The sequence below is a fragment of the Salvelinus alpinus genome, chromosome 18, assembly GCF_045679555.1.
Source record: "Salvelinus alpinus chromosome 18, SLU_Salpinus.1, whole genome shotgun sequence".
NCBI classification, from domain to species: domain Eukaryota; kingdom Metazoa; phylum Chordata; class Actinopteri; order Salmoniformes; family Salmonidae; genus Salvelinus; species Salvelinus alpinus.
This window is the reverse complement of record NC_092103.1, coordinates 16,635,353-16,660,840: the sequence shown is the minus strand read 5'-3', so window position 1 is coordinate 16,660,840 and position 25,488 is coordinate 16,635,353. Positions and strand designations below refer to the sequence as shown.

The following is a 25,488-nucleotide window of genomic DNA, read 5'->3' as shown; positions in this document are numbered from 1 at the left end:
TTTTCTATCTGTATTTAAGTTTTTATGAATTATGTAAGGTGCTTTGAAAGACTCACTTCTCATAAACCATGACATTTCAAATAAAGACCTATTCCATAAGGATAGTCACAAAGCAGTGTAATAGAATGGTAAGATGTTTCTCTTTATTGACAGTAAACTGTTCCGCTGCAGTGTTCCTCGGGTTCTGTAATGGGAGGTCTGCAGGCTCCGCCTCCTCACATGATGCCTCCTGCAGGCTCACTCTACCTCAGCTGTGATAGTGAGAATTGATTCCTTTAGGTTATCTGACCATCACACACGTGTCCTACTCCCCCAGGAGTCTCAAAGCCACGTGTATGACTTATCAACCAACCCCCATCGTCTCCTGACTGACCTGAATCATTCTAGCACAGAAGCTGTGAAAAGTCATTGATACAGAACATTAGGGCTCCTTTTATGCCCAGTAAAGTGAATTTTCACGTAAAGGGTAACCCCATGATCTAGAAACTAGTTGTAAATGATTACAATAGATATTTATTTTCAGGGATCAAAACCCTAAGATGATGGACTGAACATGTATACAATGACCTTGACCCTATATTTTGTCCAGAATGTGCCTCCGTTGACTCATACAGGCTAGGAAAGGAACGGTGCATCTCGGGTCCATAAATAACCCAGGACACAGCAGATGATGCAGAATTAATCAAGCACAGATGAGCGTCTGGGGATAGGCGTCTTAGAGTGCCCTGGATTTCTGTCCTAGAAAGTCTAAAAGCAAGAGGGGCAATATTCAAACAATGTCGCTTCTGCTGTCAGTGTCCTAGAAGTTGTGCAGTAAAACCTAGCACTTGTAGTTTAACTAATTCAACTAGTTTATTTTGTGACTCGTTTTAGGACAGTCTCTCCATGGAGTGTTTTGGTCATGAGGCTACTAATAAAGTCTAGCTCTATGATGTGGTTTTCCCCATGAACTCAGAGAGGAAATCTTGACCTTATAAAGAATGCTTGACAACCGGTGTAAAACGTTTATATTTTTTACAGTGACTCAGACTGGTTGGCATAGTTAACTTTTTTCACTGTCTTTTTGCAAAAGTAGCTTGTTAACTATTATTCAACATATGATGTTGATGTGCTCACTACAAAGCACAGTTTTTAGGACAACAAAGATGTCATTACTTGTTCACATGAGTGTAATAAAAACATGTTTTCACTGCCAGGATGCTATTATACAACTGTGGTAAATTTGTGCTTACTGTGTGTTGTATGATTTCAGTTTTACCAGACGGAAATGTAGAGGGTAAACCGATGAAGCTCATTCCTTACCCGTCTATTTCATCCCACTTGGGACACAGTCTTTTCTGAATCAAGTCAAACCCCAGCATCCTCACATTTTATGAGTGGAAATATTCAACAGCTAGAGCAAACGCATGCAGGCACACACACATTTTAATGGAACATGGATACTAGAGGGGTCAAATTAAGAAATGATCACCTTTGTCTCTGGCAAGACAGGCAACAAGACCATTGTCAGTTGTTCAAACTATGACATGTACTAACAAGTAGATATCAGTCATATCCTACCTAAATTGGCAGTTTTATTGGCTTCAACGTCGGCTTCAAGGTATTCTAGGAAGGGACAGAAGACGTTAAAATCGTATTTTAACACAAAATGTAATACCAGTGAGTGATTGGCTAGTATTGGGTTTCAAATGTGTTGTGGATATTTGTGTTACATTGGATATAATCATCTTCTCTGAGTAACTTGAGAAAACATGAGACTCCAAATGTTCTATGCTTACCTCGCTTGTGCCTCATACCTGTGAGGAAAAAGGTAACCCAAGGTTATGAGGGTATATGTGTTTTTACATGATACACTATATACAGTGCCTTTGGAAAGTATTCAGACCCCTTGACTTTTTCCACATTTTGTTACAATAGCCTTATTCTAAAAATTGATTAAATAAAAAATAAAATCCTCAGCAATCTACACACAATACCCCATAATGACAAAAAAAACAAATACCTTATTTACATAAGTATTCAGACCCTTTGCTATGAGCCTCGAAATTGAGCTCAGGTGCATCCTGTTTCCATTGATCATCCTTGAGATGTTTCTACAACTTGATTGGAGTCCACCGGTGGTAAATTCAATTGATTGGACATGATTTAGAAAGGCATACACCTGTCTATATAAGATCCCACAGTAGACAGTGCATGTTAGAGTAAAAACCAAGCCATGAGGTTGAAAGAATTGTCCGTAGAACTCCGAGACAGGATTGTGTTGAGGCACAGATCTGGGGAAGGGTACCAAAAAAATTCTGCACCATTGGAGGCCCCCAAGAACACAGTGGCCTCCATCATTCTTAAATGGAAGAAGTTTGGAACCACCAAGACTCTTCCTAGAGCTGGAGGAAACCTGGCACCATCCCTACGGGGAAGCATGGTGGTGGCAGCATCATGCTGTAGGGATGTTTTTCAGCGGCAGGGACTTGGAGACTAGTCAGGATCAACGCAAAGATGAACGGAGCAAAGTACAGAGAGATCCTTGATGAAAACCTGCTCCAGAGCGCTCAGGACCCCAGACTGGGGCCAAGGTTCACCTTCCAACAGGACAACGACCCTAAGCACACAGCCAAGATAACACAGCGGTGGCTTCGGGACAAGTCTCTGAATGTCCTTGAGTGGCCCAGCCAGAGTGCGGAATTGAACCCGATCGAACAGCTCTGGAGAGACCTGAAAATAACTGCAGCAACGCTCCCCATCCAACCTGACAGAGATTGAGAGGATCTGCTGAGACTAATGGGAGAAACTCCCCAAATACAGGTGTGCTAAGTTTGAACCGTCATACCCAAGAAGAATCAAGGCTGTAATCGCTGCCAAAAGTGCTTCAACAAAGTACTGAGTAAAGGGTCTGAATACTTATGTAAATGTGATATTGTAATGTTTTTGCTTCGTTATTATGGGGTATTGTGTGTAGATTGATGTGGGGAATTAAACGATTTAATCACTTTTAGAATAAGGCAGTAACATAACAATGTGGAAAAAGTCAAGGGGTCTGAATACTTTACGAAGGCACTATATACAAAAGTATGTGGACACCCCATCAAATTAGTGGATTTGGCTATTTCAGCCACACCCAATGCAGAAAGGTGTTAAAATGAGCACACAGCCATGCAATCTCCATAGACAAACATTGGCAGGAGAATGGCCTTACTGCAGCGCTCAGTGACTTTCAACATGGCAGCGTCATAGGATACCACCTTTCCAACAAGTCAGTTTGTAAAATTTCTGCCCTGCTAGAGCGGCCCCGGTCAACTGTAAGTTATGTTATTGTGACGTGGATAATTCTAGGAGCAACAATGGCTCAGCCACGAAGTGGTAGGCCACACAGCCTCACAGAACGGGACTGCTGAAGTGCGTACTGCGTAAAAATCGTCTGTCCTCGGTTGCAACACTCACTACTGAGTTCCAAACTGCCTCTGGAAGCAACGTCAGCACAATAACTGTTCATCGGAAGCTTCATGAACTGGGTTTCCATGGCCGAGTAGCCGCACACAAGACTAAGATCACCATGCGCAATGCCAAGCTTCGGCTGGAGTGGTGTAAAGCTCGCCGACATTGGACTCTGGAGCAGTGGAAATGCGTTCTTCAGAGTGATGAATCACGCTTCACCACCTGGCAGTCCGACTGACGAATCTGGGTTTGGCGGATGCCAGGAGAACGCTACCTGTCCGAATGTATAGTGCCAACTGTATAGTTTGGTGGAGGAGGAATAATGGTCTGGGGCTGTTTTTAATGGTTCGGGGCGGGCTAGGCCCCTTAGTTCCATTGAAGGGAGTTCTTAACGCTACAACATTCAATGACATTCTAGATGAATTTGTGCTTCCAACTTTGCTGCAACAGTTTGGAGAAATCCCTTTCCTGTTTCAGCATGACAATGCCCCGTGCACAAAGCGAGGACCATAAAGAAATGGTTTGTCGAGATCGGTGTGGAAGAACTTGACTGGCCTGCACAGAGCCCTGACCTCAACCCCATCGAACACCTTTGGTGATGAATTGGAAAGTCGACTGCGAGCCAGGCCTAATCGCCCGACCTCTCTAATGCTCTTGTGGCTGAATGGAAGCAAGTCCCCGCAGCAATGTTCCAACATCTAGTGGAAAGCTTTCCCAGAAGAGTGGAGGCTGTTATAGCAGCAAAGGGGGGACCAACTCCATATTAATGCCCATGATTTTGGAATGAGATTTTGGAATGAGGTGTCCACATACTTTTGGTCATGTAATGTATTTTGTTAAAGATTAAGAGGTAAATACTCGCCATCTACATCCTCATCAGACTCGGACTCTGTTGGAAAACGGGAGAGTTAAGCTTATACATATACCTACATGAATCTGAAATATATCATTTTTATAATCTACAGGTGTGTCTTTGAACACCATGCATTCAACCTTTCCTTACCCTCATGGTCTGCATCAACGTTTCTGTCTCTGTCTGCTGGAAAACGACAGGAGTAAAGCTATGTCATCTGAACAAACTAAGCAAAAACCACGTGCCCATCAATAACTCATTTTCCCCCTGTGAGTTTTGTAATAACATGTGACACATGCTCTTACCCATGTCCTCCTCCTGAGTGGCATTCTGTTCTGTAATTTTTTTTAAATTAAATAAATTATGACATGGCACACATTTACAAAATCGTATGGTAAATCACATTTTATCTGTCACATGCTTCGCAAACAACAGGTGTAGACTAACAGTGAAATGCTTACTTACGGGTCCTTTTCCAACAATGCAGAGTTAAAGATTAAAAATAAAATAGAAATATGGTTGATTAATAAGTATGCACATGCATACAGCAGACTACAGTGCTTACCAGTATTTTCACCTTGAACAGCTTCTACAGTAGACATATGAAAAATAACATTTGTTAAAATAAAACAAGACGTCAAATCGTATTATTTCACTATCAATAGGCCAAATGCACAAAAAGACAGATAATGGCTCTGATGTCCCCTTATTTGTTTTTAGAAGGGTAGGATTCCCTTACCCAAGTAGCGTACATCTTCACTATGTGCATCCTCTGTAGATGGAAGGAAATATGGAAATGATTGTTCCTTCATCGTGTTAATTAAAATGAATACAAATTATATGGCGAGACAATTTCAGACAGGTCATAGACTTAAATCATTGCCTGTGTCACTGTCTTACCATTCATTTGCGCTGCTTCGAACTCCTCCTGATCTGAGGACAGAGAAATGCAGGGAAATTATTTTTGCTTAATGCAAACTTTAGCACTACGAGCCATTTGTGCCCTTGAGTACATAAAAGAGAGAAGTTCAGTCAAATGAATTTCAGTTGTTAACGATAAGGCAGTTGCTCTGCATGGAGCAGAAGCTCCTTTATACGCGTCTCTGAGATATGGATCATTGTACCTCTCTTTTGCAGGTCACTTAGCTGCTCCAGCCCCACTGGAAAAAGTCAAAAACCTATACGAGTTGACAGGAATGCACTCAACATCATCATCATTATCATCCTCATTGTTATCATCCATAATGGGCTTCCTTACCATCCTCGGCAAATGTGTCCTTTTTTTCTGCCGATTCCAGGGATGCAGCGAGAGCTGGGGATGTCAGAAAGCAATTTATTATAAAATTTGAATATTATATTATCCAACACAAATTATATGTGATTATATCTCACCAACTCATATTTTTCTCAGGCCATGTTATCCATCAAATGTAAGGATTCAATAGAAACCCAATCACATAAAAATAGGCTATAGGCCTTATTTATAGGCCTTATTTACATTACCATTGCATAATACAACATGAAACAGCATTCATCTCAGTACAATACTTCATCAAATGATACAACTGAGGGATATTTAAACACACATATATTGGACATGTTATGAAATCAAGAATATAAACCACACAATTATCATACCAGTATGGAATCCTGTTGCGGCCAGAAAGAGGAATATGGGCACCTTGACTCTCATCTTGGCTCCGTGGTTGGTTATAGTGGGTGTTATAGGGTCAGTCCAAACTGGGTATTGTTTTTTTGTCAGCCAGTGGCCCTTTTATACTGTCTCTCTCATCACATGCTTTGCATGGACAGGCGGCTGTGGTACCATTGTCCCTCCCTACCTGTGGGCATCTGGGTGGCACATCCCGGCCACAACACAACAGACGTGTCATTATTCAGGGTGTGAATGCCACCCATTGTCGGCTCCTCTGTCAGATGCCCCTTTATTTGGGGTGCTGGTGTGTGATTGGAAGGGGAGGGTGTTTGTAGGACGGTTTGTCCATGTCGTCAAAAGCAAACAATTTCCTTTCTGGAATTTTAATTTTTTATTTTTTATCATTCACTGTGTCATGATGTGGGGTACAGACCACCTCAAAGAGACAATTCATCCATTGTGCACATACCTGATGATATCATTTTTGGTACAGAGCATTCTGTTTCAATTCTAATTTGTTTGGGAGCAGTGAATGATATCTGTATGACATTTGAACCCCTCAATGATCTCTCACAATATCATTGCTACTGTACTTTTTTTCAATAGTTTTGTTATGTAACAATATCACCTTTACTTTTAGTGACCAATTTCAAAATATAAAGCAACTTTTAAAACATAGTTTACAAGGCTACCAATTACTTCACACTGGAAGGTAAAGCTACCCTTAAGAGAAAATTGTTACTTTAAAAAAAGTATTTCACGACATCAAAACTACCTCATGAAAAATTAGATCTAAATCTTTAATGTCATATAATACAACGTTATGAAACATGACGTCAAGAACACATCACTCTGGAGTCAGATGTTAACAGTGTAATGAGATCAGTGTGACAACCAGAGAGTGAATGTGTGTTGACTTAGATTTAATGGGTAGTTGAAGTAGTTCTACTACCGAAAACACTACAATGATTTTAATTTCGTTAACTACTGCCAAGCTAACGCAAATGTAGTTAAATTACTAGTTGAACTACATGTAGTGGAACTACTCCACAACACAGGGCAAATGGCGCTATCTGCAAATAAGAAAATGTGGTTTGGGCTTTCAATGTCCAGTTTGTTGAAGAACATGTGGCTATTTGCACCTTTGTGGCCTGGCAGAGCATGTATCGTTTAATTAAAGATGACATTCATCACTTCAGTGTGTTATCTCTTTATTCTGATTGTAAACATTGATTTCAAGTCTCCTATTTACACTTTTTTTTTTTATGGACAAAACAAGATTGAAGTCATTTAATTTTTCCTGGAAATCCATAGAAGACCATGTCAAATAGAGCATAAAACATATCGCAATTACAAACTCTGATTTCAAATTTGTTTACAAAAGCTTGCATTTCCGTGCCAACATTTGGGAGTCAAATCAGCTGATTTCAAAATACTGTCCCTCTTCCATCAATATAGTTAATGTCTAAATGTCTGGGAATTTTGCTGTGAAATTAGTCATATTATTCTATATATCAAAGTGCACCATTTTCTATGGTTGTACAGTATCTAACACGTTATCACAAACATACAGAAACCCTAAAAACCTCAAAAAGTGTGTTAGAAAAGCTAAACCAACAACGATTATTTTCAGAGTCATTCTAGACAAATTACAGAGACACGTGAAATTAACCTCCCAGAATAGAAGACAATATTTTTTGAAGGATACTTGTCACTCACAGTAAAATAGATGTACTTTGTGTTCTTATATTTCACTTTGGTCCCAATGGAAGACTAGTTTCATGGCACAATTTGCTCATCACATAAACATACCAAAAACAGAGACTAAATATTTTCTGAAAGCAAGTAGAAAGGCGGATTCCCAGATATAAAGAGCATTGCTTAGTAATTTAAAAGGCACAATTTAGAAATATGTAAATAGACTACAGTACATTTTCAAATGACATCAAATGATCAGTGCGAATAGGGGTTTGTTCTTCATGGGTGTATTCATAATTGTATAACACCAAAAACGTTGCAATAATCTGTTGGACAATTTTCCTTGCAAGAACTATTCAATTGCACAACCGCTTACATTTCACCAACCAATTTGCTTTACAACCTTTACAACACTACGCCAGAGGTAGAGAGCTTGAGACGCAGTATGAAGACAGACATGGGTCTAGAGGAGCCACAGGGTACATTATCCAGATGTATTTGACACATTTAGAAACGCAGAAAGTTAGCAGCACCATCTAGTGCAGCTATATATGTGAAAACCCAATGCATTCACGTATTAAACAATAATTGTACTTTTACCCTGCAGTATAGCATAGCTCGCTATGCTGATGTCACAGTGATCATTCTATTCAGCACAGTATAAGAATATCTCCTGAATATCTGATGAAAATTATGTGCTAATGTTGTGTGCTAATCAAAATATATCAATATAGTGGGTCAATGGATATAGCTTCATAATTGGGCAGAACACCCAATACTACTGTTCACGTACGCAGGAGTGTTTTAGTGTGAAATATCTCTGACTGATATTATTGCTTTATATTATTACTTTTCTCCACCTGTTGTCCCTCCCTCCCTTTTCAAAGCTCTCCTCTCAGACGTGTGTGCAGGTCCTCCTGGTCGATTCTGCCCACCTGGGAGTTCCAGCGGTGATGTGCCAACAGTGCCAGGTTCCTGGCTGAGATGGCGCTCATCTCCATGGCGCTGGCTGCCCACTCCACAGCGTTCAGGTAGTACAGGCGCTCATGGAGGATGAACGGCGGGGTCCTACGGTGAGGTGGATTGTAAGCGGGGTACGCCAGCCACTTCGTTTCTGAGGTGGAGTCCCATGATAGGAACATGTCTCGGAGCTGCTCCTGGGACAGAGGCTGAGGAGAGAACACCTTCCACACCTTGCTCTCGCTGGCTGGCGGGCGTGAGTAGCTTGGTGGGATGTGCACAGGGTCAATAGAGCTCAGGCTGTTGATGATGGAGCCCTTGGTGTCTGTGGTGAGAACGTCTGACACACTGAAGGTAGAGGGCTTCTCAGAGGTCCCCAGGTAGGACACGTTGAGGAGGCCGTGGACCAGGGTGGTGACAGTCTGGTGGTAGCGCCCAGGGTATTGGGAGGGGATGGGCGGGGAGAAGCCTGCAAAGGTGATGTCAGACTTTCCCTGGTGGAGAGGTGTGGCCACAATCACTATGTCATACAGGGAATGGGCGGAGCCAGAATCCCCAACATAGTTTACCTCATAAAGACTGGCTGTGATACCTGTGAACAGGAAAGAGAGACTGAAAAGATTTGGCATGGGTCCTCAGATCCTCAAAAAGTTCTACAGCTGCACCATCGAGAGCATCCTGACTGGTTGCATCACTGCCTGGTATGGCAACTGCTCAGCCTCCGACTGCAAGGCACTACAGAGGGTAGTGTCAAAAACCCCAGCCACCCTAGTCATAGACTGTTCTCTCTGCTACCGCACGGCAAGCGGTACCGGAGCACCAAGTCTAGGTTCAAAAGGCTTCTAAACAGCTTCTACCCCCAAGCCATAAGACTCCTGAACATCTAACCAAATGGCTACCCAGACTATTTGCATTGCCCCCCCCCCCCCCTTTTACGCTGCTGCTACTCTCTGTTTATTATGTATGCATAGTCACTTTAACTATACCTACATATACAGTGGGGAGAACAAGTATTTGATACACTGTCAATTTTGCAGGTTTTCCTACTTACAAAGCATGTAGAGGTCTGTACTTTTTATCATAGGTACACTTCAACTGTGAGAGATGGAATCTAAAACAAAAATCCAGAAAATCACATTGTATGATTTTTAAGTAATTAATTTGCATTTTATTGCATGACATAAGTATTTGATCACCTACCAACCAGTAAGAATTCCGGCTCTCACAGACCTGTTAGTTTTTCTTTGAGAAGCCCTCCTGTTCTCCACTCATTACCTGTATTAACTCCACCTGTTTGAACTCGTTACCTGTATAAAAGACACCTGTCCACACACTCAATCAAACAGACTCCAACCTCTCCACAATGGCCAAGACCAGAGAGCTGTGTAAGGACATCAGGGATAAAATTGTAGACCTGCACAAGGCTGGGATGGGCTACAGGACAATAGAAAAACAGCTTGGTGAGAAGGCAACAACTGTTGGCGCAATTATTAGAAAATGGAAGACGTTCAAGATGACGGTCAATCACCCTCGGTCTGGGGCTCCATGCAAGATCTCACCTCGTGGGGCATCAATGATCATGAAGAAGGTGAGGGATCAGCCCAGAACTACACGGCAGGACCTGGTCAATGACCTGAAGAGAGCTGGGACCACAATCTCAAAGAAAACCATTAGTAACACACCACGCCGTCATGGATTAAAATCCTGCAGTGCACGCAAGGTCCCCCTGCTCAAGCCAGTGCATGTCCAGGCCCGTCTGAAGTTTGCCAATGACCATCTGGATGATCCAGAGGAGGAATGGGAGAAGGTCATGTGGTCTGATGAGACAAAAATAGAGCTTTTTGGTCTAAACTCCACTCGCAGTGTTTGGAGGAAGAAGAAGGATGAGTACAACCCCAAGAACACCATCCCAACCGTGAAGCATGGAGGTGGAAACATCATTCTTTGGGGATGCTTTTCTGCAAAGGGGACAGGACGACTGCACTGTATTGAGGGAAGGATGGATTTGGCCATGTATCGCGAGATCTTGGCCAACAACCTCCTTCCCTCAGTAAGAGCATTGAAGATGGGTCGTGGCTGGGTCTTCCAGCATGACAACGACCCGAAACACACAGCCAGGGCAACTAAGGAGTGGCTCCGTAAGAAGCATTTCAAGGTCCTGGAGTGGCCTAGACAGTCTCCAGACCTGAACCCAATAGAAAATCTTTGGAGGGAGCTGAAAGTCCGTATTGCCCAGCGACAGCCCCGAAACCTGAAGGATCTGGAGAAGGTCTGTATGGAGGAGTGGGCCAAAATCCCTGCTGCAGTGTGTGCAAACCTGGTCAAGAACTACAGGAAACGTATGAACTCTGTAATTGCAAACAAAGGTTTCTGTACCAAATATTAAGTTCTGCTTTTCTGATGTATCAAATACTTATGTCATGCAATAAAATGCAAATTAAATACTTAAAAATTATACAATGTGATTTTCTGGATTTTTGTTTTAGATTCTGTCTCTCACAGTTGAAGTGTACCTATGATAAAAATGACAGACCTCTACATGCTTTGTAAGTAGGAAAACCTGCAAAATCGGCGGTGTATCAAATACTTGTTCTCCCCACTGTACATATTACCTCAATTACCTGGACTAACTGGTGCCCCCACACATTGACTCTGTACCGGTACCCCCTGTATATAGCCTCTATTTTTTACTTAACACTTATTTTTTCTTAAAACGGCATTGTTGGTTAAGGACTTTTAAGTAAGCATTTCACTGTAAGGTTGTATTCAACACGTGACAAATAACATTTGATTTGAGTAGACCCTTAGCAGCTATAGAACAGATTTGATATAACTTGCAGATTTATGTACTAAGTTGTTAGCTGTTAGTTACTTGAGGCATTTGTGTATATATACACACAATTGCACCCCCCTTTGCCCTCAAAACAGCCTCTATTTGTCAGGGAATGGACTCTAAAAGGTGTCCAAAGCATTCCACAGGGATGCTGGCCCATGTTGACTCCAATGCTTCCCACAGTTGTGACAAGTTGGCTGGATGTCCTTAGGGTGGTGGACCATTCTCGATACAAGGGAAACTGTTGGGTGTGAAAAACCCAGCAGAGTTGCAGTTCTTAACACTCTCAAACCGGTGCACCTGGCACCTACTACCATACCCCGTTCAAAGGCATTTAAATATTTTGTCTTGCCCATTCACCCTCTGAATGGCACACATACACATTCCATGTCTCAAGGCTTAAAAGTCCTTCTTTAACCCGTCTCCTCCCCTTCATCTACACTGATTGAAGTGGATTTAACACGTGACATCAATAAGGGATCATACTGCTCTTTCCATGACATAGACTGACCAGGTGAATCCAGGTGAAAGCTATGGCCCTTTATTGATCTCACTTTAATGTTTTGTACACTCAGTGTATGTACCTGCTTTAGATGGTCGCAACTTGACAGCGATAGTAGTGACTCGTGCTGGGATGAGCTCGGCCTTGCTGTGGTACAGGAGTCCTGAGCACACCTTCTTATTACCTCCGTCCACTGCCCACAGGCCTGGGTCTGCCCCTGCTAGAGACACCGCCCCTGGAGACAACATCACACCACACATTTCACAAGGATTAGTTCAGTTTCCTTATGTTTTCAAGATAAAACACATTTGATTGGATGGCCACATAAGAGCACTCAGAACCACTTATCAGACCACTTTGGTGTGCATTTCCTTTTGTTACCTAAAAACCTACCCACAAATCCATTGATGCGCACACTTTGGCCATAGTTCACACGGGTGACAGGTGCCACAACGTCGTTCAGGAAGCTCTGAGAAAAGCCCTCCCCCAACATGGCCTCCTCCAGTGTCTGATTGGCTAGTGTGAGGAAATCGTCACCACCCATTGCATGCAGGAGCTTCTCCACACTGGTGAAGGAGTAGCCAAACTGCTGGTACTGGTAGATTCTGTAAAAACAAGAACCAAGACATCACATACCTACAATTAGTACTCTTCTCTCATTAATAATTTCATAATTTTCAAAGGTTTGACTGCTGTCGTAAATAGACAGGTAGCAGAAACTAAAGTCTCACCTCATGAACTTATCCAGAACACTTTCCACCCACATCTGCATCCGCAGGAAGTTGAACCCGTACCGCCAAAGCAGGCGCAGGAAATTCACAATAAACCAGTCACTCTCTTCAAAGATGAGCTCTTTTCCATTGAAGATGGCCATTTTTCCAGGGACATCCCGCCTCTGGGAAAGGCCTGAGAGAAACAGGGGAGAAATAAAGATGTGTGTACTGCACTCTTTCAGGAACAAGCAAGTGTATCTCTCATAGGCCAACATGTCTCACCTAGTCTTTCAAGGAAGTGCTTCATGTGCAGATTTAGAGGGTGGATAACTGCGCCCCCCGTCTCGTACTCATAGTCCCCCATGTTGTGGGTGGCCAGTCGCCCCCCCACAGTGCCTGGCTCAAACACATCGATCTTCACCGCTGCCCCAAACTCCTGTCTCAGGAAGTAAGCTGTTGCTGTGCCACCGATGCCCGCTCCAACCACAGCTGGTAATAGAATGAAACCGCAATGTCATTAGAAGTCCAAGGGGAGTAAACAATTCATACGTGAAAAAATGTGTGTCATGTAAATATGTGTAATGTGAAATAGAAATGCTCTCTGGGCCAATATAACTAAATTCATGGAGATTTGTGAACACACCTATGCAGAACTGATGTACTAGTGTGTAGCCACACAACACTGGATGCCATTGACAATGGAATGTGGAGTCTGGACTAGGATTGGTTTACCTATCCTCTTGGGTGGATCTTTGACTTCTGGAGCTGAGGCTAGACTCCTCCGTCCAGCTTGACAGAGCCCCAAGAACAGGAGTGCCCTGATTGACATGGTTCTTGAAATCATCATGGGTATTCAATTCCTTCCAAGAAAGGTTATCTGAGTAGAGATTAAAAAAACATATTTCAATTACAAAAATAACATAGGCTACACATTCACACCTGATTAGTAGTCAGAAACATGTCACTTTAATATGATTGGGTGAATTGCTGGGTCAATTAAGGACAGACAGCATAGACTGCTGCTGGTGGTGACATGTGTACTATCAGTGTTTTCAATAAGTGTGTTAATCTCTCTGGGTCAAAGGGCAGCACACTTGATCTTTTGAGGAGCAGTCTTTCATGTCGATTGGCATTTTTAAAATGTTTGATATCTTAAAAACATAAATGATATCACCCCTCTTAGTTATTTGGCTAAAATCAGACAATTAAAAAGGAGGTCTGATAACTGATAAGTGTACACTGCTCACCATTTCAAATGTCAGTAGAGGTGAAGACTTCTCAAGGAGTTCACAATGAAGTTTTACTAGCTACGAGCTAACAAATGATTTTTAAAACGAAGCAAGCTATTTACTTATCTAACTCGTAATTTGGTCAAATAAGTCGCTGAGAAACAAATATAGATCCCGCACAGTGTTTTAAAGTTAGGACTTCAAAGCGGAGACTTCGGTCACGACGGTACCATATTGGGAACCGGAAATTACCAAGATAATGCCGGAAGCTAGAGTGGATGTGACGTTTTTTTGTAATAGAACGAAGAAGCATGCTTTCACAGAGGTGACCTTATGTTGAAACAGTAATGTAACAAGGCTTCTAATTTTGCAATAACATACTGTATGTAATTGGTGTGGCTGTTATTCAGCTGTGCATCGTAGCTAAACGTTATCTTCTAACAGTTCAGCTTAAATAGTCACTACTGAGAGAAACATTTGAGATGGCAGAGGCACATCAAGCTCGTGTACTGAAAACCATAGAGGATATGGTTCAAAGTTTAGAACGGAACCACATTCGTAAGATGCAAGTAAGTGCAATTTCAGCTATGTTCAATACATCCAATATAATCCAGTATATTGTGCAGTGCATTATCTACAAATCACCCTCTCTTTCTCCATGGGTACATAATTTGCAACCAGTAATTGTCAACACTTGGGCTCATCAGGTGCCCAGTTCAAATCTTTCTTGTGCATAATGTACCCAGGGTCTCATGTTCAAGTGCAGTGCAGAGTGCTGCGAGCGCTCCATAGACTCCATGTCACAGGTGCACAATTGTATTGAACGCTGCCACACCCCTCTGGCTCAGGCCCAAGGACTAGTGACCAATGAACTGGAGAAATTTCAGGTGAGTATTTTTTGTTTTAGTTGATAACAACTTGAATATCTTGATACAGAGAATGTTTAGCTTGATTGTGATTATTTTTCTGACTCCCCATGCCCAGGATCGGCTGACCAGGTGCACCATGCACTGCAATGACAAGGCCAGGGACCTGTTGGACTCTGGGGCCAAGGAGCCAGCCGTGCGGGCCCTGATGGAGAACTGTGTTGGCAGCTGTGTAGATGACCATGTCAACCTGATCCCCAGCATGACACACAGACTCAAAGAGAACCTGAACTCTATTCCACAGTGAGAAAGGGAGAGCGTACAGCAGATGCACGAGACATCTTGGACTCCATGCTATAGTGACAAAGGGGTTCATAAAGTTTACTCTTGGACTGTAATAACAGCAAGGAAGAATAAACAATTGGAAATGCAGTGTTTCCCCTATATGCATTCGTATAATAGATGCATAGATGTATGCCCAAGGAAGACCCCATAACCCCCCTCTCCACACTAACTGCTGGGGAAAATCCTAGGCGAAACACTGAAATGTCAGATCCAATACCTCAGTGAGGGAAAGGAACATGTGGGGTTTACAGCTTGCAAGGGTGAGATTTGAGTCCATGTCGGCGAGGCTGGTGGGGATATACCTCTGCTCAGTCAGAAGAAACTACAGATCCCTTGCAAACTGGTTGGCCTACGTGTTTCTGTGTGGAGCACTTACTGTTTATTGGTTTAACTTAGACCAGAGACATGCCAGATGAATGTTCTCAGCAGGCCTGTGACATTACAAAATTGTCTAACATCCAAATACTGCTATTTGTGAACTGTGTGTGAGGGTAATTTATTACATTTCCTGATAACCTAGCTGTTGTATGATTGTCTTTATTCTGCCTCAGTGACTGTGCTCTTAATATCTGCAACCTGTTCTGTGATTCTTTCCCTCCATCAGTTTTTATATAAACATTTTAACAATGGTATAAAGGGTGGAATTGCGTTGGTAATATCTTTTAGCCTGAAATTCTTTATCTAGCTGCGTCTTTTTGCAATTCATCAAAATGTGAATAGTAATGCAAAACACACCTTATACAGCTTTTGAAAACACCAGTTTTAATAACTAAGCATGTACAGCATAGTGAAACCTGTATAATGTACAAATGTATGCACAGACACTAATGGTGAACTAATTGACAGCATTTCAGTGAGGATATTACAGCACAAGTTATTAGTCATATGTACAGGATACATGGTATACACTGTCCAACGAAATGCTTACTTGCAGGTTCCTTCGACAATGCAGCAATACGAATAATACGATATGAATGACTGCAAAGTGTAAAGGTAAGCCCCCACTTGAGGAAACTGACAGATCAGTAAACTATTTTGTCAAGACTGCCATGCCACTTTGGTCCAAAATAAATCAATATGCCCAACATCTTACAATACATTAAGGCAGGTATATTACAATTATCCTAAATGTAGACTAGAAATTTAAGTAATATTTTGAAAGTTTAAAAGCAGCACCATATTCTGCCATACGTATTTGAAATTCACATCTAATTCAGACCAACTAGTGGCCAACATACTCAATTAGCAATACTGTATGTGTTAGTAATTACATAGAGGATAGTAATGGATGTACAGAACTAGTAAGTGATAATTCCCTGTGAGAGATGACCATGGTCACACTTCTGATAGCACCACAGCCCACCGGTGTGGACTATTTATTGGCAGTGTAAGTTTTTTTATTTCATTAAAAAAAGCAAAATAAATAATATAAAAGGCAAATCAAATATTAACCATGAAAACTGAAGAACGATGAATATTTTTGAAAAACAACGTATCCCAAAACACAATAGACTGGGCTAAAGAGCATGCAGATGCCAGGGTTGTGTGGGGTAGAAGCTGTGGGCCACAGCCTGGGGTCAGAGAGGGGACTGGTTGAGGGTGTGGAGTTGATATCAGGATACACTGCGGGCGCTGCTCTCTGGTTCAGGGGCATCAGGACGGCGGTCCATATGAGATGTGTACTGGAAGTTACAGCACACGTAGAGGGGGAACGACAAGAGCCGACTGTCCAGGTTCATCACCACATACTCCTGGAAAAGAGACAGGAACAGAATGCCATAATTATTTCATCCGATTCAGGCAATACTTAAGACCGAGATGTGTTAATTTCAAGAGGGGAGGAAAGTTTCAGAACGTGGATTATGTGTGGTCTGACTGACCTGGTCTTTCTCCAGGGTGAGAAGCTGGTAACCAGTGGATCGACTACACACCAGCTTCCCACTATTATCAAAGGAGGCCAGGCGTAACCTGAACAGAGACGAACAGCGAATGACAGGTGAGGGGCTAGTCAGGCCTGATAGAGCACAAGTAAATCACATGGCAGTTATACAGAACATAATTATACTATTACTACTACACACACAATGCATTGCCAACCTTTGAAATCTGAAGCTGTCCTATGCGTGTTGTGCTGATCACAGCCTAGGTCCTGTCTGCAGCGTGGAACACTAACCTGTATGCTAGATGCCTCCGGGGCTGCAGACTCACAGCTCCCCCACATGGCTGGCTCAGTGTATTCCTCTTGAACACTATGAAGCGGTTGGTGTAGGTCACTAGCAGGTCAAAGCCAAAGTTGAAACCTGTCCACCGCCAACAGTACTAAGCAAGAATAAAAAGTTAAAACATCCTCTTATTTGATCTTTGCTTTAAAGTGCTTATTATATGATTCAGAATAAATCATAAATTATTTCCTTATTACACAGAGACTAATGGTTTGACTCACATCTCCATCTTTGGTCAGTTTCCTGCCACACCTCATACTGCTTGACTCAAACTCCTCCTTGTTGGCATCCTGTGGACTACAAACACAAATGTCTTACTATAGAAAGAAATAGTAATGGCATCTTTTTGTAGGCACCAACTCTGCAATGGTTCATTGGACAAAGCCCATGTAGAAATGAATGTTTTTTTTGGTTAAATATGGAAAATAAGATCTGTGGTAAAGACAGGCTTAGGAGATCTTATACGTTTTGTTCTGTGAGATTGTCTTCGTCAGCTAACGTCACTTTTTGTGAATTTTGAAGCATTTATGTAATAAAAAAACAAAGCACATAAAGGCATCATAATCCATAAAGGTCATGTTTAACTGACTGATATCTCACAGAACAAAACGTATAAAATCTCCTAAATCTGTGTTAACCTCAGAACTTATGTTCAGCGTTTATCCCAAAACCCTATTCTTTCCCCATTAATTTCCGCGGTGGCCGAACGAATTAGAGGTAACTAATTTCTGTGTTTTAGGACAAGCTGGCGAACTCTATTCATGCGGAAATATATTTTCAGTCACTGAAAGTGGCAGATTGGCATTAATCTTGTCATGGTGTGATGTTGCTGGTTTGGAGCTCCAGTTCTCACCCATTGTCATTGTCGTGCTCCGTCCGTAGCATGGCAAACCACTGGCTCTTGTACACGGAGGTTAGCCAATCTGTGGTATGAGGAGTTGTACAGAATAGATCAAAAATGACCACAAAAACAGTTATAAGTGAAAGTGAAACATAAACCACTATCCAATCATCAACCTTACCGGGTGGGAGAATGTTGTCTCTCTCCAGGATGCGTGCAGAAGCCAGGTCGTTGATGATGTATTGAAGGCGCACATGTCTGAAGACGGGAGTAAAGGGAGCGCCGTCCTCTGTTTTTAAGAAGGGCTCCTCCTCTCCCAACTCTGCAACAGCATGCACGTAAGGTCCATTAGAAAAGACTGGTCAGCCAGCGACTGTCTATTCTACAACCCCTTGTTCAGATAGGCTTGTAGCTAGCTGTGACATGCACTGTGGAACAGAAAGTACCAGTTCTGCGTTTGCAAAGCCAGGTGTCAGCGTCAGCCAGCAGTTGCTTGATGGGACCGTCCCAGGATGGATTGAGCTGCAGGAACATCCACTGAGGAGAGGCAGTTACAAAGAGAGGGTATGAATGAGAACGAAAGAATGGGGAAGGGGGAGATAAATCAACGGTCTTCCTTACAGTAGAGACAGCCCAAAAGGCTGCAGTAGTACCTTTTTCAGGGCTGTGTAGACGTCCATCTCCACCTGCATGACGAAGAGGTCAGACGACTGGATCAGCGGTTCCATCACGTCCGCTCTGCAGATACAGCACACACCCTGCTCACTGACCACACAACACGTAGCCTCTAATACCAGTATGTACAACAGTTCTTGTGCTTACGTTGCTTCCAGAGGCAGCTTGGAACTCGGTAGTGACTTACAGTTGACCGGGGCAGCTCTAGCAGGGCACAAATTTGACGAACTGACTTGTTGGAAAGGTGTCATCCTATGACGGTGCCACGTTGAAAGTCACTGAGCGCTGCAGTAAGGCCATTCTACTGCCAATGTTTGTCTATGGAGATTGCATGGCTGTGTGCTCAATTTTATACACCTGTCAGCAACGGGTATGGCTGAAAATAGCCGAATCCACTAATTTGAAGGGTCCACATACTTTTGTATATTTTGTGTATAAGCCCTAGGGAAAAATATGAAAACATTAATGAGACGCACCCTAGCTCCTTCATCAGGTCAACATTCTGATGGGTCATGAGGTTATTGAGGAGCCATTCCTGACACCTGCAGGAGACACACAAGCATAAGCATGTAGTGCGAGACGAAAATAATTACATGTGTAATATTATTCAATAGGAGTGAACTGATGGGGCTTACTTCTTCATAACAGAGTCCAGGCCGTAGATGCTGGCAGAGGAGTAATAGCCACACACAGTCTTGACACTGACATTCTCTTTCATGGTCTCGCCACATTGCTGGATCAGACCATCCTGCAAAGACACAAAGGCATGGCTTTGATCATCTATTATCATTCAGAAAATTCCATTCCAGCAACTTTCAACTCACACATATCACTATCATCTCAACATTATCACTACATTGTATACAGTTACATTCCATGTAAAATATACTGAAGTGTGATAATGACCATCTACTGACCAGTTGGAGCATACAAGCTGCTGCTAGGATACTGACCACCCTGCTGGGCTTGATCAGAACATCATCCCGGTACAGAGATCCAAACACTACCTGTAGAGCTAAAAACACACACACACACAAAGACAAATGTGTATAGTAACTGCAAAAAAGAAGTTCAGTGACATAAACAAAGCGATTTGTAGTATTTTATTCCTGACAGCAGTATTGTAGTACTCAAGTCCGACTCGAGTCCCGATTTTCATGACTTGTGACTCAACCATTAGTGACTGGGATTCTCCTTTCTCATGACTTGTATTTGCACTTGGACTGGCTACTATGATAAGCAGAATTTTACCAGCATTGGGTGCACATATCTGCAAGGGTTCTGTTCTCTAGCAGTGGGAAGGATGCGCCACACCCGGCACACGCATCCGACGTCAGCTGGTGAGCTGCAGGGGAGCAAGTGATGATTGTGGGCAGACAAGCAGGCAGGCTCCGCTTCGATCATTGGCTAAGCGACACATCGCGCAAGCGACTGCTTTAAGAAATTGAAAACAATACTAGTATCGAGTTTTAACTCATGACTCGACCATTGATGACTCGGACTTCAGCCATAGGGACCTCTAGACTCGACTTGGACTCAAGGTTTAGTGACTCGACTACAACACTGCCTGACAGTGACTTAAGTCCTCACCCTCTGTGTCGATGTTCTGGTCTGGGATCTCTAACGGTATGACCATCATGTTGGACTCCTTCCAGGATCCACTGAACATGCTGGAGAAATACCCCGACTACATAATTAAAACACAGGGAGGAGAGAGGGAGTGGAATGAGTCACAGGCATTGGCTTTGTAGAAACTTCAGTGTGTAGTGTACACAGAACAGTGCACTAACCTGGCACAGGTAGACTTTGTGCAGGTTCCACTCCTGCCCAAGGGCACAGATGCGGATGTCACTGTTCTCGCCGTTCAGGAACAAGGTCTGATAGATGTACTTGGAAGTGCTCTTTAGCTTCTTCCTGTTACAATTCCAAAACAAACCAGCAGAGGGCAGGCCAAGGTTAGAAACAGGCTGGCCATATGAAAGACATGAAAGATGTGTTAATACCTTACCTGTGCTGTGAAGGGCTCTCTACACAGTCTACGCAAACAGAGTAGACTGCGTCGCGTTCCAAAAATTCTGCCGCACACATGTATGTGGAACTACGTAGAGCGTGCCGCAAACGAAGCTCCGTTTGTGTAGACCTTTAGTGTGTTTTTCTCTTACTCTGTTTTGCTGTGTGTGTGTGTGTGTGTGTGTCACCTGTGTTCATGAAGTTGTGTGTATGTGTGTGGCTCTTCTCACCTCCGTGGTGTGTCCAGTAAGGCATCTTCCTCATCAGGCTCACTGTCACAGTCGCAGCGTGCAGTCCGTTTCCTCTTTCTGCACTCACATCCATGCTTGCCACTGGCACATGCATTCTCAACTGCTTCCTCCGGATTCTGGGAGGAGGCCTGCATGCGGCTGCCCAGGGTGCCCATCTCTCCCCTGCACACTACACACAAAACAAGACCGTCAGCATGGATGCATTGTAATTCATGAGCTTCACTACTCAGGGGTAAACTAGATTCGGTCACTTTTTTGTTAATGAGTAACTATTTCTTAAAGTTATCTAGGTTCAGATCTGGAGAACTTTCACAGTTATTTATATACACTACATGACCAAAAGTATGTGGACACCTGCTCGTCAAACATCTCATTCCAAAATCATGGGCATTCATATGGAGTTGGACCCCCCTTTGCTGCTACAACAGCATCCACTCTTCTGGGAAGGCTTTCCACTAGATGTTGGGACATTGCTGCAGGAACTTGCTTCCATTCAGCCACAAGAGCATTAATGAGGTCGTGCACTGATGTTGGGCGATTAGGCCTGGCTCGCAGTCGGCGTTCCAATTCATCCCAATGGTGTTCGATGGGGTTGAGGTCAGGGCTCTGTGCAGGCCAGTCAAGTTCTTCCACACCGATATCAACAAACAATTTCTGTATGGACCTTGCTTTGTGCACAGGGGCATTGTCATGCTGAAACAGGAATGGCCTTCCCCCAAACTGTTGCCACAAAGTTGGAAGAAAAGAATCGTCTAGAATGTCATTGTATGCTGTAGCGTTAAGATTTCCCTTCACTGGAACTAAGGGGTTTAGCCCAAACCATGAAAAACAGCCCCAGACCATTATTCCTCCTCCATCAAACTTTACAGTTGGTACTATGCATTGTGGCAGATAGCGTTTTCCTGGCATCCGCCAAACCCAGATTTGTCAGTTGGACTGCCAGATGGTGAAGCGTGATTCATCCCTCCAGAGAACACGTTTTCACTGCTCGAGTCTAATGGCGGCTAGCTTTACACCACTTCAGCCGACGCTTGGCATTGTGATGGAAACGCAGTTCATGAAGCACCTTACGAACAGTTATTGTGCTGATGTTGCTTCCAGATGCAGTTTGGAACTTGGTAGTGAGTGTTGCAACCGAGGACAGACAATTTGTACTCGCTACACGCTTCAGCACTCGGTGGTCCCGTTCTGTGAGCTTGTGTGGCCTACCACCTCGTGGCTGAGTTATTGTTGCTCCTAGACGTTTACACTTCACAATAACAGCACTTACAGTTGACATTGGCAGCTCTAGCAGGGCAGGAATTTGCCTAACTGACTTGTTGGAAAGGTGACATCCTATGACAGTGCCACCTTGAAAGTCACTTATTTCTTCAGTAAGGCCATTTTACTGCCAATGTTTGTCTATGGTGATTGCATGACTTTGTGCTCGATTGTATACACTTGCCAGCAACGGATGTGGTTGAAATAGCCCAATCCAGTAATTTGAAGGGGTGTCCACATACTTTTGTATATATAGTGTATTTCGAAAGCATAAATGATAAACACAATTAAGTCCTGTCCTCTGACATCAACAATACTACGGTAGCTAACTACGGTAACGTTAGCTAGCTAACAACCTCAGGCAGTGTCCAGCTATCATTGTTTTTGCCACAGCTCCTTAGCTAGCTACCTACACAACACAGCTAGCTACTTTCGCGTACGACCGGGTAGCTAATAAATGTAACGTTAATAGCTAGATCATTTACGATATACAGAAACTTAACTTACCTGATATATATAACAAGGCAAACCCGTCGGCTAGCAAACTTTGTTGACAATGAATTTAAACACGCCTAGCTATGTTGCTAGCAAGCTCAGCTGTGACAGGTCACAGACGTAACTTAGCTACTGTTAGCTAGTACAGTACTGTACCTAAACAACAAGCCTTCTCAGCTAATTTGTTGGGGACAAAGAGGTAATTTAGCACCAGATATTGCGGAGCTAGTTAATCCGGCCAAATATGATCTACCAATAGCTTGAACATCATTAGTAATGTTTAAAAGGATATTTCAAGAACCATTGTCAAATTGTCTTCCTATTTTCCATAGCTAAAACGATGCAGATACCACAGGCTCACAATTTGTCTTCTTCTAGCCTGCTAACTATGATGTGCCTCACGCGCTTCTGCGCATTATTGCCATCTACTGTACTATATGTGATATGCAGATTTGGACAGGTTACCTGGTGCTAGCTAGTGTGGGAATATGTTTATATTGGATGATTGTTCAACCAGATTTATATATTTAAAAAATGTGTAGGTGACCAATGACCACTCCCAGAAACAATGCAATGTTATTTCAGGAGGTAATTTTGATTTGTTTTAATAACATCTCCTAAAACCATTCTCATCCCAACCGCTGTAGTCATATCATTTCCAGATCCCCACTAGCAGTAGTAGATGTGTCTCGTGAAAAAAACAACCAATAGACGCTGAGCACCGTTTCAGGTTCCCAGTCGATTTTCCAGACAGCCTTCATTTGAACACGGGCTGACACGTACCCAACTGTTTACTTGTGTTGAATAACTCATTGGGAAAAGGAGGTACCTTCTGCTAGGTTGACATCCCTGTCCATATATCTAGTCTTTTTTGTGGTTGCATAACCGAGTTATTAATAATCTTCTTCTTAATAGGGGGGCGCTGTTTTCACTTTGGAAAAAATCGTGCCCAAATTAAACGGCCTCGTACTCTGTTCTAGATCATACAATATGCATATTATTATTACTATTGGATAGAAAACACTCTGAAGTTTCTAAAACTGTTTGAATTATATCTGTGAGTAAAACAGAACTCATTTGGCAGCAAACTTCCAGAGAGGAAGTGAAAATTCTGAAAAAGGGGCTCTGTGTCAGGGCCTGCCTATTCAACTGGCTTATATTTATGGATCTGTATGCACTTCATACGCCTTCCACTAGACGTCAACAGGCAGTAGAAGGTTGAATGGGGTGTCTAGCTTGATGTGAGGCCGAATGAGAGCTTTTGGAGTGACAGGTCCGCTCTTTTGTCAGTTTTCAACTGCGCGCCGGGGAACCTCACATTGTCTTCTGAAAAGCATTCGGTATACATGATGAATTGCTCCGGCTCTGATTTTATTGGATACCTATGAGAAGAACATCATAAAGTAGGATTTTCAACCGAGTTTGACCAGTTTATTCAACGTTTATTGGGAATTTTGGAATTTTTTGTTCCAGGCGCCAAGAGTTGATGGGCATGTTCGTGCCACAATGCTAGCCAAAGTTGCTAATTCGACAGAAGAAATGGACATTCTAAAACCAAACAACGATTTATTCTGGAACTAGGACTCCTTGCACAACATTCTGATGGAAGATCAACAAAGGTAAGAGAATATTTATGATGTTATTTCGTATTTTTGTGGTAAATGTTGGCTCCAACAAGGCGGAGAATATGTGAGCGCTGTCTCACAATACTGCATGCTGTATGTTGTACTAAAGTTATTTTTTAAAATCTAACACAGCTGTTGCATTAAGAACCAGTGTATCTTTCATTTGCTGTACAACATGTATTTTTTAGTAAAGTTTATGATGAGTTCTTTGGTTAGATTAGGTGACTGTCCAAAATACCTCCGGACATTTTGGCGTATTGTGGCTACGTATTCACAATGTAAAACCAGGATTTGTACCTCTAAATATGCACATTTTCGAACAAAACATAAATGTATTGTATAACATGATGTTATAAGACTGTCATCTGATGAAGTTGTCCAAAGGTTAGTGATTAATTTTATCTCTATTTCTGGGTTTTGTGAAAGCTATTTTGGCGGTGAATAAATGGCGTTGTGTGTTTGGCTATTGTGGTGAGCTAATAGAAATATATATTGTGTTTTTGCTGTAAAACACTTAAAAAATCGGAAATATTGGCTGGATTCACAAGATGTTTATCTTTCATTTGCTGTACACCATGTATTTTTCATAAATGTTTTAGTAAATGAGTATTTATGTATTTCACGTTGCTCTCTGTAATTATTCTGGCTGCTTTGGTGCTATTTGTGATGGTGGCTGCAAAGTAAAACTACGATTTATACCTCAAATATGCACATTTTCGAACAAAACATAAATGTATTGTATAACATGATGTTATAAGACTGTCATCTGATGAAGTTGTTCAAGGTTAGTGATTAATTTTATCTCTATTTGTGGGTTTTGTGAAAGCTACCTATGCGGTGGAAACATGGTGAAAACATGGCGTTGTGTGTTTGGCTATTGTGGTGAGCTAATATAAATACATATTGTGTTTTCGCTGTAAAACATTTTAAAAATCGGAAATGATGGCTGGATTCACAAGATGTTTATCTTTCATTTGCTGTATTGGACTTGTGATTTCACGAAATTATATTATATGATATCCCT

General features: G+C 42.4%; 4 protein-coding genes across 11 annotated transcripts; 1 reads left to right on the top strand and 3 right to left on the bottom strand.

Moving 5' to 3' along the window:
- Positions 1-121: 121 nt before the first annotated feature.
- LOC139543899 (zinc finger protein 652-B-like) lies at positions 122-6,073 on the bottom strand. Of its 6 annotated transcripts, none has more exons than XM_071350412.1 (12): positions 5,924-6,073; positions 5,544-5,597; positions 5,410-5,445; positions 5,186-5,218; positions 5,025-5,057; positions 4,851-4,874; positions 4,591-4,620; positions 4,436-4,471; positions 4,295-4,321; positions 1,779-1,796; positions 1,561-1,605; positions 122-747 (listed from the first exon to the last, which is right to left on the bottom strand). In XM_071350412.1, exons 1-12 carry the CDS (start codon positions 5,976-5,978, stop codon positions 716-718), a joined length of 423 nt encoding a protein of 140 aa, XP_071206513.1. In that variant the 5' UTR covers positions 5,979-6,073; the 3' UTR covers positions 122-715. The 6 variants fall into 6 exon arrangements, with proteins under 6 accessions (XP_071206513.1, XP_071206515.1, XP_071206514.1 ...); XM_071350414.1 differs by having other exon boundaries at positions 122-251; XM_071350413.1 differs by having other exon boundaries at positions 4,436-4,468.
- A 1,060-nt stretch (positions 6,074-7,133) lies between these two features.
- pcyox1 (prenylcysteine oxidase 1) lies at positions 7,134-14,030 on the bottom strand. The gene is made up of 7 exons (XM_071350407.1): positions 13,893-14,030; positions 13,378-13,522; positions 12,928-13,134; positions 12,664-12,838; positions 12,326-12,537; positions 12,015-12,167; positions 7,134-9,189 (listed from the first exon to the last, which is right to left on the bottom strand). The coding sequence occupies exons 2-7, from the start codon at positions 13,490-13,492 to the stop codon at positions 8,519-8,521; spliced, it is 1,533 nt and encodes a 510-aa protein (XP_071206508.1). The 5' UTR covers positions 13,493-13,522; positions 13,893-14,030; the 3' UTR covers positions 7,134-8,518.
- Positions 14,031-14,139: 109 nt separating this feature from the next.
- LOC139543897 (protein FAM136A-like) lies at positions 14,140-15,721 on the top strand. Of its 2 annotated transcripts, none has more exons than XM_071350408.1 (3): positions 14,140-14,443; positions 14,621-14,761; positions 14,859-15,721. In XM_071350408.1, exons 1-3 carry the CDS (start codon positions 14,357-14,359, stop codon positions 15,045-15,047), a joined length of 417 nt encoding a protein of 138 aa, XP_071206509.1. In that variant the 5' UTR covers positions 14,140-14,356; the 3' UTR covers positions 15,048-15,721. The 2 variants fall into 2 exon arrangements, with proteins under 2 accessions (XP_071206509.1, XP_071206510.1); XM_071350409.1 differs by having other exon boundaries at positions 14,582-14,761.
- A 105-nt stretch (positions 15,722-15,826) lies between these two features.
- On the bottom strand, positions 15,827-23,228 carry LOC139543895 (germ cell-less protein-like 1). Of its 2 annotated transcripts, XM_071350404.1 has the most exons (16): positions 22,852-23,228; positions 21,064-21,253; positions 20,614-20,737; positions 20,414-20,510; positions 19,741-19,838; positions 19,459-19,571; positions 19,300-19,365; positions 18,971-19,027; positions 18,802-18,886; positions 18,595-18,685; positions 18,330-18,470; positions 18,161-18,230; positions 17,529-17,604; positions 17,259-17,404; positions 16,966-17,053; positions 15,827-16,836 (listed from the first exon to the last, which is right to left on the bottom strand). In XM_071350404.1, the coding sequence occupies exons 2-16, from the start codon at positions 21,237-21,239 to the stop codon at positions 16,699-16,701; spliced, it is 1,566 nt and encodes a 521-aa protein (XP_071206505.1). In that variant the 5' UTR covers positions 21,240-21,253; positions 22,852-23,228; the 3' UTR covers positions 15,827-16,698. The 2 variants fall into 2 exon arrangements, with proteins under 2 accessions (XP_071206505.1, XP_071206506.1); XM_071350405.1 differs by lacking the exon at positions 18,971-19,027 and having other exon boundaries at positions 22,852-23,227.
- Between the last annotated feature and the right edge of the window lie 2,260 nt (positions 23,229-25,488).

Bases quoted from the DNA above. Each gene is read 5' to 3' on its own strand.
- LOC139543899 (XM_071350412.1), bottom strand. From the start codon at position 5,978: ATGAGAGTCAAGGTGCCCATATTCCTCTTTCTGGCCGCAACAGGATTC. The intron at 5,446-5,543 runs GTAAGGAAGCCC...GACTTTTTCCAG, and splicing joins GGACACATTTGCCGAGGATG to TGGGGCTGGAGCAGCTAAGT. The intron at 4,875-5,024 runs GTAAGGGAATCC...TGTCTACTGTAG, and splicing joins TGAAGATGTACGCTACTTGG to AAGCTGTTCAAGGTGAAAAT.
- pcyox1 (XM_071350407.1), bottom strand. From the start codon at position 13,492: ATGATGATTTCAAGAACCATGTCAATCAGGGCACTCCTGTTCTTGGGG. The intron at 12,839-12,927 runs GTGAGACATGTT...TGTTTCTCTCAG, and splicing joins GCACTTCCTTGAAAGACTAG to GCCTTTCCCAGAGGCGGGAT. The intron at 9,190-12,014 runs GTACATACACTG...TCCTGTTCACAG, and splicing joins GTTGCGACCATCTAAAGCAG to GTATCACAGCCAGTCTTTAT.
- LOC139543897 (XM_071350408.1), top strand. From the start codon at position 14,357: ATGGCAGAGGCACATCAAGCTCGTGTACTGAAAACCATAGAGGATATG. The intron at 14,444-14,620 runs GTAAGTGCAATT...TAATGTACCCAG, and splicing joins ACCACATTCGTAAGATGCAA to GGTCTCATGTTCAAGTGCAG. The intron at 14,762-14,858 runs GTGAGTATTTTT...CCCCATGCCCAG, and splicing joins ATGAACTGGAGAAATTTCAG to GATCGGCTGACCAGGTGCAC.
- LOC139543895 (XM_071350404.1), bottom strand. From the start codon at position 21,239: ATGGGCACCCTGGGCAGCCGCATGCAGGCCTCCTCCCAGAATCCGGAG. The intron at 20,738-21,063 runs GTGAGAAGAGCC...GAATTGTAACAG, and splicing joins TTACTGGACACACCACGGAG to GAAGAAGCTAAAGAGCACTT. The intron at 19,839-20,413 runs GTGAGGACTTAA...GTGTGTTTTTAG, and splicing joins CCAGAACATCGACACAGAGG to CTCTACAGGTAGTGTTTGGA.